We start from the raw sequence: 15079 nt of genomic DNA on the forward strand, positions 1-15079 counted from the left end.
TGCCTCGATTTAGATCATCCTCTAGATCATCCTTTCTTAAAGTATGGATCGCGACCCACTTGTTAATGCTGGGTCGCAACGTGTCAGAGTAAATGTATAATTATATAATTGATTACTGGAATTGATTTGGCCAACTGCGCTCAATGTTAAGTGCACTCTCTGCTTAGCAGTGTACTCTGCTCAGTTTGGCAGTTGCGCAAGTGTGAGATCCCCGTGTCCTTCACAGTTTACCAGATATTTTTTTCTCAGTTTACTTGAAGATCTCTCCACGACCCACACGCTGCAGCACTGTCGTTCAGCAGCAGATGATGCGCTGTCAGCCATTGACTTGTCATTCCCACTCACCATCACTCACCACTGTCATCAAATGGACTCAAGCTAGCCACAAGTTTTGGATGAGCTCAATCGTCATGAAACGCAAATACAGCGATGAGTTTCTCTCTCTTGGTTTCATACAAATTTGATAAGTAACGAGGAGCGCCCACAAAACAAATAATTTCTCATTTGAATATATTGAGAAAATTCACATTGTCCTACCTGGATAGATTTACACAGTTATCGAAGCCCTTATTTTAAGTGTTTCTAAAATCCCCTATGGGAAAAATGTATGGTGGAAAAACGATTGGAACCATTTCCCGTTTGACCGCTAGGTTTTATGGGTATTATGACAAAGATTAGCCGTGGATCCAGCTCTATGATCCACACTATAATCAAACAAGTAGTTGAGAAGTCAAAATGTTATCTCAGCACGCCATCTTGTGGCAATAATCGGACAGCGTTTGCTGTAAAAGTCGCAGGTTTGACAGGAACGCAAATCACAGGTGACAACTCCGAGTAGCACAATATGGCTGAACAAGCCTTCTTTATCGGCATTCATTTGTTTATTGGTTTTGCAAATTCGTTTTTAAGGAAACCTGGTGATAGGACAGGCTCATTTGCACATAGTTTATGTTGAACGAAGTTTCCGATTAACTCCACCAACGGTTCATCAGGTTATCAGAAATTTACTTCACCATGTAGTTGAGTTTAGCCAGCTAATTTTATCCACTCATTTGTGTGCTGTCTCTTGAAAGCTTACCTCCACAGCCTTTTAAAACGAGAAGTTGAATGTCCACAAGGGACCACTAGGCTACACCTTCTGCATTGTTCGCATAGAAATCGAAACTAAAATGAAGCTGTCTCGAAAGGAATCCTGTGAGATGACAATTAAACGAATGTCATAGAGCAATACAAGACGAAACTTAAAGATCAGACGTGCGCAGCTGGTGACAACAGTCAGAGACAAAAAATTTAACTGGCTCCTCTAAACAAAAGAAATGGATCCACGACAGCAGGAATCTTCGCAGGGCAAGGTAAATAAACCCGCTGTTATTATGTCCTACTGACCTGGGTAATCGTTCAAAGCCTACTCTGGTTTGTCTCATTGAAGGAAACATCTGTCAAACGGTCAGTTAGTTTATTTTGTTAACCAAGTGTTTTACACAAGAAGTGAAGTGCACCCTAATTCTGTAATCCCTACCCAAAACTCTACTTCCTGATTGTTTCATTGTGAAGGAATTATTGTCCAGCTAATGCAATATCCTGTTCACAACTGAAACAAACATGCATTGTTTTTGTGGATCGGCTAAATTATTGTTGCAAGAATATTATTAAATAATTGTGGTCATTCTAGCACAAACATTGCACATTCGGTTTGTACTGGCAGTCCCATCCCAGAAACAAATGCATTAGTTACACATCAGCTAAAAACCCAAGAATAAAGTTCAACACCCCCCCCCCCCATATAATTCATATGATTGTACTTTCACTTTCAAGAGCTCCACCATACTACACAAAGAACGCAGTGAAGAGTCACGTGACAAGAGGCCCAGTGACGTACCTATCAAACATAACATTGAGGTATCAGTTATATAATCCATAAACCAATCAGTCATTCAATCAATTTAACTGTAGTTATGTTTGAGTGATTGTGTGTAATGCCCGCCTTAGCATGGTCCCAGACAGTCCCAGATCGGTATGGGCTTTTGCCAACTCTTCTGTCATTCATTCTATTGCGTTTACTGCATAAAGATCCGGCAAAAAGGCTAGAGTACTGTGAAAATAATTTCTCATCAGGAACCGTAATTAGCTTACTATGTGACATTTTCAGGAGGCGAAACAACCTTTCAGAAGAATGAGAAGTCCACCTAGACCCAGAATAACTGGATCATTTAGACCGAGATTTGGAGGAAGATTCTTCAGACCGCGGTAAGATTAGAGGGCATTTCAGAGCAACCTTGTAAATGTTCAAGGGTTTGCTCTTGATCATTTCAACATTTCCTTATCTTCACCCACTTTCGTCCTATTCAGATTAGGTTGTAGAAATGTTCACTCACTCACTCATCCATATACACTACCGTTCAAAAGTTTGGGGTCACTTAGAAATGTCCTTGTTTTACATGAAAACATGCATGTGTTGCAAAATGAATAGGAAATATTGTCAAGATGTTGACAAGGTTATAAATAATCATTTTTAATTGAAATAATAATTGTGTCCTTCAAACTTTGCTTTTGTCAAAGAATCCTCCATTTGCAGCAATTACAGCCTTGCAGACCTTTGGCATTCTAGTTGTCAATTTGTTGAGGTAATCTGAACAGATTGCACCCCATGCTTCCTGAAGCACCTCCCACAAATTGGATTGGCTTGATGGGCACTTCTTACGTACCATACGGTCAAGATTTCTCCCACAACAGCTCAATAGGGTTGAGATCCGGTGACTGTGCTGGCCACTCCATTATAGACAGAATACCAGCTGACTGCTTCTTCCCTAAATAGTTGTTGCATAGTTTGGGGCAGCAGGTTTGGGGCGGCAGGTAGCCTAGTGGTTAGAGTGTTGGGCCAGTAACCGAAAGGTTGCTAGATCAAATCCCTGAGCTGACAAGGTAAAAATCTGTTGACCTGCCCCTGAACAAGGCAGTTAACCCACTGTTCCTAGGCCGTCATTGTAAATAAGAATTTGTTCTTAACTGACTTGCCTAGTTAAAAAAAAAAATATATTGATAGTTTGGAGCTGTGCTTTGGGTCATTGTCCTGTTGTAGGAGGAAATTTGCTCCAATTAAGCTCTGTTCCTTCTTCAAGATCCCTTTTACCCTGTACAAATCTCCCACGTTACCACCACCAAAGCACCCCCAGACCTACACATTGCCTCCACCATGACTCACAGATGGCGTCAAGCACTCCTCCAGTATATTTTCATTTTTTCTGCGTCTCACAAATGTTCTTCTTTGTGATCCGAACACCGCAAACTTAGATTAATCTGTCCATAACACTTTTTTCCAATCTTCCTTTGTCCAGTGTCTGTGTTCTTTTGCCCATCTTAATCTTTTCTTTTTATTGGCCAGTCTGAGATATGGCTTTTTCTTTGCAACTCTGCCTAGAAGGCCAGCATCCCGGAGTCGCCTCTTCACTGTTGACGTTGAGACTGGTGTTTTGCGTGTACCATTTAATGAAGCTGCCAGTTGAGGACTTGTGAGGTGCCTGTTTCCCACTGCTCAGTTGTGCACCGGGGCCTCCCACTCCTCTTTCTATTCTGGTTAGGGCCAGTTTGTGCTGTTCTGTGAAGGGAGTAGTACACAGCGTTGTACGAGATCTTCAGTTTCTTGGTAATTTCTTGCATGGAATCACCTTCATTTCTCAGAACAAGAATAGACTGACGAGTTTCAGAAGAAAGGTCTTTGTTTCTGGCCATTCTGAGCCTGTAATTGAACCCACAAATGCTGATGCTCCAGATTCTCAACTAGTCTAAAGAAGGCCAGTTTTATTGCTTCTTTAATCAGAACAACAGTTTTAAGCGGTGCTAGCATAATTTCAAAAGGGTTTTCTAATGATCAATTAGCCTTTTAAAATGATAAACTTGGATTAGCTAACACAACGTGCCATTGGAACACAGGAGGGATGGTTGCTGATAATGGGCCTCTGTACGCCTATGTAGATATTCCATAAAAAATCTGCCGTTTCCAGCTACAATAGTCATTTAAAACATTAACAATGTCTACACTGTATTTCTGATCAATTTGATGTTATTTTAATAGACAAAATGTTTTGCTTTTCTTTCAAAAACAAGGACATTTCTAAGTGACCCCAAACTTTTGAACGGTAGTGTAAATATTTTTTCTACTGTTTTCCTTACTGTATAGATTCATAAGGGACGATCATTCATTCCGGAAGCCCCGCTTCAGTTTTGGGTTCCAAAGGTACCACCCTTTCACCCCTCGTCCACGGTTCAACTGGAGGGACCAGTCCGGCCCACCACAAGGCCCCCCGTGCCCTAACAACCAGTACAACGACCAGAGGAACATGGACAGGAGTGGTCCCGCCAGGGCCTCTACACCTAAAGAACACAGCAGTAGGTTTATACTCATGTAGCGGTTTAGGGAGGGTTAGACCAAATGACTCGGTGGTTACAGGGTAAGAGCTCTACCATCTGTGCCATGATCCAAATATCTTGGCAGTTTAAAGTACAGGCAATACATACTTATACCTATATCACTTTCCTCTTGTGAACACTAGAGAGCAGTGTGAGCAAGCAGTGGCCATGTCAACTCAGAATAATATTTGCATTCTGACATATAGGCTACATTTGGAATGTGTTTTGCTCATCAGCATTCCTGGTGGTTGATATTCACCAAGCAACAACATGACAATGTTACATAATGCTGGCTGCACACAGCATTGGTAGACATTCATCAAATTATAGGTGCTGTCTTTGCGTTTTGAATCAGTGGATAAATAATTGGTCTCTAGACTCTACTCACACATACCATTTTTTTTGTGTTACTGTTTTGTTTACTTGTTTTGTGCAAATATTTTTCTTACTTTTTAACTCTGCATTGTTGCGAATGGACTCGTACTGTAAGTAAGCATTTCACAGTAAAGTCTACACCTGTTGTATTCGGAGCATGTGACCAATAACATTTGATTTGGTCACTATTAACCATTTGTATTTAGCTACTGTATATTCTGATCATCAAATTTCTCATCACGTTATTATCATGAGGAGTTTTGTAAGACCTCAGTCGATGTGCTTGCAAGTCAACAATTAGCACTTATGGTTTAGCCCAATTCTCTATCATGTTTGAAAGTGTTTTCTTGAATAACTTTGCATTGCCTAAAGAAGACCTTTGTCTTGTTACCTGCAGTAGAAACCATACATGTCATCTTTAATCTCTTTGGTGTTGATAATATGAGCTGTATTGCTATTCTCAGCCACAGTGGTGTTTTCTTCTTCTATTTAATTCAGCTGCTAAGTCTCTGCGTAGACTGCAGTGCTGTGGAAGTGTGTGTGAGAGAGAGATTGTGTGAGGAACAGGTTGCTCTATGTGCCTGAGAGAGATGCTATTATGGTGACTCATCTCTATAGTGTGTTACAGAAAGAGAGCGAGAAAGAAAATGAGGAGAAAGAGGGAGTGAGGTACCGGGCAGACAGCCAGCTGTATATAACGAGCCGTAACAAAGCTATCGCCTCACATAGGCACACTGCAGTCAAACGTTGCTAGGCAGCTTTCTCCAATCACACCCAATGGATTGTGCTTAAAGAAACATTCATTTTAGCCCCTGCGCTCTGCCTGTAGACAATAACTATCCCGCTGACAGCAGAGAGATGGAGATGGGGAAGCTTAGGCCTGAATTGTACCTGCAGCTAGAGACACCAATGTGATGATAGTTGAAGAGGACACTGGGTAGATTGAGGAGTCCCAGCATCAATCAGAGACAGTTAATTTAGAGATACCACATGTGCCAATCAAAGATATTAGAGTTTATCACAGATGTCAGCTGCTGTAATTTAGCTCTAACTTATCCCCCATCTGTTCCCGAGCTGGTAGAGTGTGTTGTGTTGAATTGTTGTGTGAAGACGTGGTTTGTCTGTGTTATGTTGCAGGTGCTCTCAGGTCTTCTGCAGGCCCCAGCAGAGAGAAGGAGAAGCAGCCTGTCTCATTCATAGTAAGTCCACATTCCACCACTCCTCTCTGCCTCTTCTGGGATAGAGGGAGACTGCGCTGTACACAGTAGGCCACACATACTGTATCTGTTGTCCTACTCCCGTAGTGTATGGTGGTGGCAGAAAAACTCGAATCATTCCCTTTATCTTCCAAAAAGTACAACATGCAGGCCTCTTTCATCATAAAACACTTTTAGCCACTAATGTAGCTTCACACAAATGATCCCTCCCTGCTTGACTGCTGCTTCAATTTCTCAGAAGTGAGATGCACCACACTGGGAGGTACGCATTGCAACACATTTCCTCATGTTGAATAGAAACCTGAGTGCATCTCTTTTCCCATGATGTTCGCCATCAAAAATATTTAGTACACACACAGTCTTTCACAGTCCTTCAAATCAAAGAATGAAAAGAACCCTCAAACATTTGAGCAATCTTGGCTAGACTGCTCGGGAAGATTATTAACGTGCGTGTGTATGTATGTATGTGTGTGTGTCCTCCACGCCCCTTGGTGTGATAGGAATTGGAAGGACAGCGAGAGCACAGATGCAGCATAAAGAATGAAAAAGTTGGAGTAATTGGGTGGTCTGACTTGGAGAGGAGCGGAGCACAAGGTCGTGGTTGTCTTCAGTTTATGCTCATTATTCAAATAGTCTGGCTGCCTGCTAACCTTGATGAGAGAGAGAGAGAGATGCAGTTTTAAGGAACTCAACAACAGTCAGGTGGGCTCTGAAAGGCAAACACAGGCAGACTAGCCACGTGCTGTCAGAGTACTGACTGTGTGTTAAGGTCTTAAGGAATACTTATAATTGTGCTTATAACTGTCTCTCCCCCTGTGTTTCTGTAGGTGGCTCAAGAGAAGGAGAGATCCCACAGCAAAGAAAGAGAGAGGGATAGAGAGCTCCCCTCCACCATAAGCAGGGCCACAGCACGAAACAGAGCCATCCAACAGAAGAGGAGAGAAATAGAGCAGGTATAGTACCATTCATATTACAGTGAAACAGATCGAGAAAGAGAGGGGATGTACAACATTGCCAGCAGCAGGTGAGGAGAGAGGTAAAGAATTTACAGTAGTGTAAACACCAAAAACAGAGATTGAGAGGGTTAGAGAGGTAGCATAGAGGAGAGAGAGATAAGAGGGTAGGATTATGAGCCGGTGGGATGAGGAGGGAGAGAAAGAGAGAGGGGGTTGTGGAGAGGACAGGGAGATTTGATCACTGCGGTGCCAAAACTAATTGAGAAATGGCCAGCTGAAGCTGCCTCGAATTTATCATCATTTTATCTTCCTTTTAGCAGCTGAATCAGTTGAATAGGTAATCAGTCATCATCAGAGCCAATACATGGTGATGTTGTACATCCCTGGGTTGTTTACCTCCAATCACTCTTAAGCGCCTATCAGAGTCCAAAATGTGTACTCGTACACACAGCAGTGTTCTAGAATATTTTACCGTTGACTTTCATACTTTTTGAATTCTCTGTGCGGCTCAAGCAATTTCTCCAACTGTCAACACATTGAAATGGGTAGAGGACGCGTACAAAGAGCCACTTTGGATGGGAATTGTGAGGAGGTGTGCATTTGGGTTGTGCGGATGGTGTTCTCAGAGCAGCTATGTCACAATGGGACCCCGGACTATCACGTCTCTGCCTCTGTGGACTCTGAATTACGCTTAAGATGGAGCTCCTGTTATTGTCAGGTTGTTTGTCCAGGTTTTTTCATCATAAATCAGTCATCACATGGGTGTAGTTCGGTTGTCTTTCAATAGGTTTTTAAACACGCGCTGTAATGGATACGGCACAGTTAATGTGACAGAACATCACATGAAGCGTTGTCAGTGGGAGGTGTGTGTTGGGTGTTGTCTCTCCATCCACTCGACTGATGAGAAGTTCACTCTCGCTCTTCACATCTCCATGGTAACTGGAGAAGGTAGGCTCTGTGAGAGAGCAGTCTGGCAACAGGTAGCTGATATACTCGTCCCCCAAAGATACATACACAATAAATAGAACATTTTAGTTGTTGTGAGGGATTAATTGCTTTGCTAAAGGGCAGAATGATAGATTTTTCCCGTTGTCGGTTCAGGGATTCGAACTAGCCACCTTTCGGTTACTGGCCCAATGCTCTAAACGCTAGTCTGCGCATTCACGCAGGCACCAACCAACCCTAATTGTAACCCTGACATTAAAATAGCCTTTGTCCTTATGCGATGTGGGAAATGTCCCCAAAAGGATCGAAGAACCAACCAACATACACAGCTGTCTGTGCGTGAGTGCTGCTACCTTGGACTATTAATCCACTTCGTGGTAACGGCATACACATGATGAGACCTCTTGCCCAAGCATCTCTCCCAGAACTCTCTCTCCCTCTTTCCCACTCTTGCACCCTCTCTCCATCCTCTCTTCACATCCGCTCTATCCATCCTCTATCTCTAGTGATTATCCTCTCTTCACTCCCCCTTTCTCTATCTCTCCCTCACTCCTATTTCCCCCTCTCCAGTCTCTTGTTTGCCTGCTCCTCTCCTGTGTCTGAATACTTCTGGTAATGGTGTGAGCTGAGTTTCTTTAGACCATCTGTGCTAAGCTCCTCACTGGAACAGGAGCCACAATACAAAACAACCTCTCACGTGCCATGAAAATATGTTTGTGTGTGTGTGTATGTGTTTTATGTCACGCTGGTGTACAGTTAGGACTGTGCCACCGTTTGGTTGGGTTTAGAAGATATAGTTTAGATTAGAAGATGTGGTTTATTAGATAGATTTAGTGTGTACAGTATGTGTTTCATGACTGTGATGCACAGTTAAGTGTGGTGGTGAAAATGCTGACTGTCTGTGTTTTTATGCAGGTGTACCGTCAGGACTGTGACACGTTTGGCGTGGTGGTGAAGATGCTGATAGCCAAGGACCCGTCTCTGGAGCGGCCCATCCAGCCGTCTCTGAAGGAGAACCTCGGGGAGATCGGCCTGCGCTGTGTAGAGGCCATGCAACAGTTCATAGAGGAGTATGACACCAGGGAACCATCACCACAGTGACACACACTCCCCTTTGTCTTAACCTGTGTAAGTGGTGTGCTTGTATACCAAATCACAAAGCTCAGAAATGAAACTCAATATTGTATACGTGCTGATTGGGTATGTGACATTGCCAATGTTGAATAGCACTAGTCTATGTCATGACTCATGAGCTGGCCTGTCCTAGTGTCCTTGGTCAGTCAGGCCAAAGTCACTCCTGGTGCTCAGCCTTCTGGAAGCTCTGTCTTGACCAGTGATCGTGACTGCTACTGAAACTCAATAATTTATGATGTGTTGTCAACTTTCAATATTGCTCTTGACAATGTGATGGAAGATATAGCTATTGCCCTTGTGCTTCCTACTGAAGTACAGTTAATGAATTCTAAGCCCTGTGACATATTGAAAAATAAAACAAATACATGATAATTGTACATAAATGAGCTATACTATGTTGATATACAAGGATGATTATATCTAATACAGAGGAAGAATCTATTTACACACAACTTTTGAATGTTTTCACTGCAATAAAATAAATCTCTTAAATGATTTGGGTGTTTGATTCAGTGTTGTAATGTATAGTACTATTCCCTAGACCCCCTTATATGCAAATCACCCTGATCTACCAGTAACTGCAAATTCTCTGTACCTCAGTTGGTAGAACATGGAACATGCAATGCCAGGATACTGGGTTCAAATCCCGGGACCACCCGTATGTAAAAGTATGCATGCGTGAATTTAAGTTGCTAAATGGCATAAAATTATATTTACAGTATTAAATCCACCTGATTTACATATCTTCCCATTACTACCCAAGAAAGATGGTCAATGTGTGCAGCAGTCAGCTCAGGGCCATCGTATTGAACATGTCAATTCAGCAAAAAAAGAAACGTCCCTTTTTCAGGACCCTGTCTTTCAAAGATAATTCGTATAAAACCAAATAACTTCACAGATCTTCATTGTAAAGGGTTTAAACACCATTTCCCATGCTTGTTCAATAAACCATAAACAATTAATGAACATGCACCTGTAGAACGGTCGTTAAGACACTAACAGCTTACAGACGGTAGGCAACTAAGGTCACTGTTATGAAAACTTAGGACACTAAAGAGGCCTTTCTACTGACTCTGAAAAACACCCAAAGAAAGATGACCGGGGTCCCTCCTCATCTGCGTGAACGTGCCTTAGGCATGCTGCAAGGAGGCATGAGGACTGCAGATGTGGCCAGGGCAATAAATTGCAATGTCCGTACTGTGAGACACCTAAGACAGCGCTACAGGGAGAGAGGATAGACAGCTGATCGTCCTCGCAGTGGCAGACTACGTGTAACAACACCTGCACAGGATCGGTACATCCGAACATCACACCTGTGGGACAGGTACAGGATGGCAACAACAACTGCCCGAGTTACACCAGGAACGCATAATCCCTCCATCAGTGATCAGACAGAGAGGCTGGAGTGAGGGCTTGTAGGCCTGTTGTAAGGCAAGTCCTCACCAGACATCACCGGAAACAACTTCGCCTATGGGCACAAACCCGCCGTCGCTGGATCAGACAGCACTGTCAAAAAGTGCTCTTGTCTGACGAGTCGCGCCAGGGTGATGGTCGGATTTGCGTTTATCGTCGAAGGAATGAGCGTTACACCGAGGCCTGTCCTCTGGAGCGGGATCGATTTGGAGGTGGAGGGTCCATCATGGTCTGGGGCGGTGTGTCACAGCATCATCGGACTGAGCTTGTTGTCATTGCTGGCAACCTCAAAGCTGTGCGTTACAGGGAAGACATCCTCCTCCCTCATGTGGTACCCTTCCTGCAGGCTCATCCTGACATGACCCTCCAGCATGATAATGCCACCAGCCATACTGCTCGTTCTGTGCGTGATTTCCTGTAAGACAGGAATGTCAGTGCTCTACCATGGCCAGCGAAGAGCCCGGATCTCAATCCCATTTGAGCACTTCTGGGATCTGTTGGATCGGAGGGTGAAGGCTAGGGCCATTCTCCCCAGAAATGTCCGGGAACTTGCAGGTGCCTTGGTGGAAGAGTGGGGTAACATCTCACAGCAAGAACTGGCAAATCTGGTGCAGTCCATGAGGAGGAGATGCACTGCAGTACTTAATGCAGCTGGTGGCACACCAGATACTGACTGTTCATTTTTATTTTGACCCCCCCTTTCTGTAAATCACGTCTGTGGAACTTGTTCAGTTTATGTCTCAGTTGTTGAATCTTGTTATGTTCATTCAAATATTTACACATGTTAAGTTTGCTGCAAATAAACGTAGTTGACAGTGAGAGGAGGTTTCTTTTTTTGCTGAGTTTAGATTGATGTATGATCACTAAGCAGCCAGCCAGTAAGGCAGTCTAATAGCAGCAGACTGGTAATGAACAGATCGTATTTCCACACCAGTATTTGGAGCGATGTCCGGAGGAACGGAGACTGTCAGTCAACCAAAACAACATGGGATTCCAGCTCGAACCAACCACAGAAATCTGGAACAAGCAGCATTACAGCATTTATATACACTTATAAATGTTTATAATGGCCTATTAAACATGGCTATTGTTATAGTGTCACCAAAAGATGTGACATTTCCATTGTTCATTGAAATCCACTTTAATTCCAATATGACACAACATCAACAAATAAACATGCAAGCCTTTTCTATCTCTACATCATGTTATACAAATAATGGTTCTGTAGTTACAAAATATATATAAATATTTAGGACCATTATGTACAGAACATTTACATTACTACATCCAAAACTTAAATAACACTTATTTTACTGTTATATACATTTAACAGGTATTACTATGTTATTATTTGTTTTATCTAGTAGTAATATTATAACGTTGAAAAACAAAGCATGTTGCGGGAGAAAACGGGACTATACGGGACGTTACTGTGCCTGAATGGCCAAGGAGCATAGGCTAGAGCTGTCCTTGGTAAGCATGGAGAGCAGGGCAGTGTAGTTAGGTTCAACAGGCTATTTATACAGGGTGATAACACGATCTGCTAGCCAACTGTACTGTAGATCCAGCAGCTCTTGGTTTCCACTGAGGTAAACGACAACACTGTATGGCATCTATCTAGCACACATCGTCCACAATCACACTTCCAGCTGACTGGTTTTGGAGGGCTGTGGTGTTTGCCAGGCAGTTTTTGGTTCTTCTTAGTAAGTGATGGACTGATTATAAGTCATTGGTTGGTCAATGCTATGGGAAGGTCCACTCAGGTGGTTTTCCAAGGTCCAGTAGGTACATAAAATATGTGAGCACTTCAGCCATTAGTGCTCTTGGAGTTGTGTACCAATACTTACTTGAAACTGAGTCATTTAGGAGTATTCATTAAACTTTACAGACATGGTGAATTTACCCCTTGTCGGTTTCAAGACAGAAAAATAATGCTAAATAGTTGCTAAATTCCAGCATGAATTGCAATTATTTGCTGTATTATTTGTATGCCTTGTTGACATACTGAACATTATGCATGCATAAATCCAATTTCTATAAATGTTTAAACTGGTTTTAAATAACAGCTGGTAAATTTACTACAGTGGTAAAATGTTATGAATAAGTCCCATATTTCTGTTATGTATCTGTGGAAGGACCACACACACACACACACACACACACACACACACACACACACACACACACACACACACACACACACACACACACACACACACACACACACAGCACGCACGCACACGCACACGCACACGCACACACTCTGTTTATCAATCAAATGCCGTAACCTTTCTTGGGCTATATAATAATAAACGGTTAACAATACAAATGTGATGTTTTTCCCAATTGTTAGTCACCTGACTCCAGTTATTGTAAACATTGCGGTTGTTTAAGAAGCCAGTCCATTGCAGGCTTCTTGTCCTGATTAGCTCATACTGTGTAGGCGTATGAGCCCCCCACACCACATAGAGCTAGTTGTGTAACTCACACACATCAAATATATATAGGCCTCTCTTTGACACACACACAATCACTCTTTCATATACTCTCTCTCCCCCCTTTCTCTCTCCCCCTCCCACTCCCTCTCCTTCCTTTCTCACTTTCTCTTTCTCTGTCTCCCTCCCACTCCCTCTCTCTCCTTTCTCACCATCCCTAACTCTCTCTATGAGATGATGCAGTTCTTGCTCTTCCTCCTCTGGCGCATGTGGAGCTGTCCGTGCAGCTGCCCTTGGTTTCCTCCATGTAGGGGTCCATGTAGGGGTCCATGTATGGGTCCATGGTGGCCCCCCATCCCTCCCATCCCTGTAGGGCTGTATCTGTGGCGCAGCTCCTCATTGTGGAGGTAACGTAGCTGGACAGGTCTGGGGATGGGCTCACCCAGGAAGTACCCCTCGTCTTCTTCAGACTCAGAGGATGAGGAGCAGCTGGAGCACCAGGGGTCCGCCCCCTCCCCGTATCCCTCCCCACCCAAGTGTGGTCCCCCAAGGCCCAGCGTCTGCATCCCCCCACCCCCTGCTGCATTGTGCAGGGTGAGGTCTGAGGTGGTGCGGGGGCAGGGTCGGTAAGGCTGCTGTCTGTACCCGCCTATGCCCTCCACCCCAAACAGGTCTCGGGCGGTACGGCCGGCGGGGAAACGGTCATAGTCCTCCTGAACACGACGGTGCGGGGGTTCCATCATATGACTTCCCCGGTCGGCCGCCAGGTGGAGGGCATTGTCAGAGCGTGAGCGTTGAGAACGCTGGTAGTGGCGACCGCTGCTGCGGTGGTTGCCGTTTCCATCATTACCATTGCCACGGTGTTTGCGTCGCCGTGATTGTGTTGGTTGTTGTTGCTGTATGGGCTCTGGCCCATTCGGCCGACGACGAGGGATCCTCTCACTCATGGGGGTCATGCGGAGGTTACCACTACTCCCCATTAGGCCCACGCGACCTGTACCCTTAAAGGCCAGGGGCTGGGGGGAATCCCAGTACCCCAGGGGGTACCCCACCTGCACAGGCGCATTCAGGTACCCGTAGGGCCGAGAGGTCAGGGACTCAGAGCTGCGGAATTGGACAGAGGAACCCAGTGTGCCAATGTTACTCTTTTCAGACACATTCATCCCAGAGTCCTTACTAAGGTCTGGCATGGAGTATCGGGACAGGTGCTCTTGACGCTTACTTACCCCATCCAGTGAGTTACCTGGGAAAGATACACACACAGGTTATTTATGTATATAGATACTGAAGGTATTAAATGATCAATCATGATCCCTATTATCATATTACATCTTGACATAGAAATGTTAGAAAATGATTGACACTTAGGGCTCTATTTTAACAAACCTATTGCAATGGTAAATCTTAGTGCTGGGGGAGGGTTATAGGTTAGGGGGTTTGTCAGAAATGTTTGACTATTTTCACTGCGGGAATTATAAGCTCAGTAGCTGACAGTGGCTCGAAAGGACTGGGTTTTGATCAATAAATAAATGATAGGTGTGACGAGTCCTTGACCCCTCACTGGTCAATACTGCATGCCGTTGTGTCAAGTTCTGTTGCTTATTGATGGTCTTTGCGTTGTCATCAACTCCAATTCGGCTGTGGTCACCGAATATTATTTTCCTAGTCCATTGTGGATTGATACAGTTTATTAAATAGCATAGGCTACGAGTAACAGCAATAGTAAAACAATAAAAAAAATCCCGTTTTTGCTCAATATGTTTTGAGTGTTGACAGTCAACGTTGTTGTAATTGGCTTCATCAAGTATAGGCCTTTACGCATCGCACTTATCCTCAAATAAAAAATACTAGACTCCTGTAAATTGTATTATTGTATGTCTGAGGCACATTCTCAATAAGCAAAATATAACCTAGGCCTGCTGTTATAGGACTGAATAATTTGCATATGTTTGGAGGAGCCGCACATATGTTGGATAACCGGACAAGAGGCGGGGGTGGATACAAGCCAAATGGAGGAGCCTATACACTGCCGGTAGGCCTATGTGAATAATGCCAAAGCCTCACAAGTAGACCATTTAGAAACAGGCTACTTGACTAATGCATGGAAATAGAAATACATTTAGCAGACGCTCTTATCCAGAGCAACTTACAGGAGCATTAAGGTCTAAGTGCCTTGCTCAAGGGCACATCAACAGTT

The 15079-nt window shown here is 43.8% G+C and overlaps 2 protein-coding genes across 4 annotated transcripts in view; one reads left to right on the forward strand and one right to left on the reverse strand.

Moving 5' to 3' along the window:
• The first annotated feature begins 748 nt into the window (after positions 1 to 748).
• On the forward strand, positions 749 to 9529 carry pphln (Periphilin-1). Of its 3 annotated transcripts, none has more exons than XM_014145348.3 (7): positions 749 to 1352; positions 1816 to 1899; positions 2150 to 2247; positions 4178 to 4386; positions 5920 to 5981; positions 6500 to 6701; positions 6827 to 6952. In XM_014145348.3, the coding sequence occupies exons 1-6, from the start codon at positions 1317 to 1319 to the stop codon at positions 6680 to 6682; spliced, it is 672 nt and encodes a 223-aa protein (XP_014000823.1). In that variant the 5' UTR covers positions 749 to 1316; the 3' UTR covers positions 6683 to 6701; positions 6827 to 6952. The 3 variants fall into 3 exon arrangements, with proteins under 3 accessions (XP_014000823.1, XP_014000822.1, NP_001134385.1); NM_001140913.1 differs by lacking the exon at positions 6500 to 6701 and adding an exon at positions 8816 to 9526 and having other exon boundaries at positions 1152 to 1352; XM_014145347.3 differs by lacking the exons at positions 1816 to 1899; positions 6500 to 6701 and adding an exon at positions 8816 to 9529 and having other exon boundaries at positions 768 to 1352.
• A 2013-nt stretch (positions 9530 to 11542) lies between these two features.
• LOC106571867 (prickle-like protein 2) overlaps positions 11543 to 15079 on the reverse strand; it is a 113857-nt gene continuing 110320 nt past the window's right edge. Inside the window, exon 9 of the mRNA XM_014145380.3 lies at positions 11543 to 14125. Coding sequence (XP_014000855.2) covers positions 13110 to 14125 — 1016 coding nt within the window. The 3' untranslated portion in view covers positions 11543 to 13109. The remainder of the gene's footprint in view (positions 14126 to 15079) is intronic.

This window comes from Salmo salar, chromosome 15, assembly GCF_965601325.2.
Source record: "Salmo salar chromosome 15, fSalSal1, whole genome shotgun sequence".
Classification (NCBI taxonomy): domain Eukaryota; kingdom Metazoa; phylum Chordata; class Actinopteri; order Salmoniformes; family Salmonidae; genus Salmo; species Salmo salar.

What these genes read in the sequence shown, in the direction of transcription:
- pphln (NM_001140913.1), top strand. Translation starts at nt 1,317, where the DNA reads ATGGATCCACGACAGCAGGAATCTTCGCAGGGCAAG. An exon ending in AGGAATCTTCGCAGGGCAAG is followed by an intron (nt 1,353 to 1,815) that starts GTAAATAAACCC and finishes TTCACTTTCAAG; the next exon opens with AGCTCCACCATACTACACAA. An exon ending in CTATCAAACATAACATTGAG is followed by an intron (nt 1,900 to 2,149) that starts GTATCAGTTATA and finishes TGACATTTTCAG; the next exon opens with GAGGCGAAACAACCTTTCAG.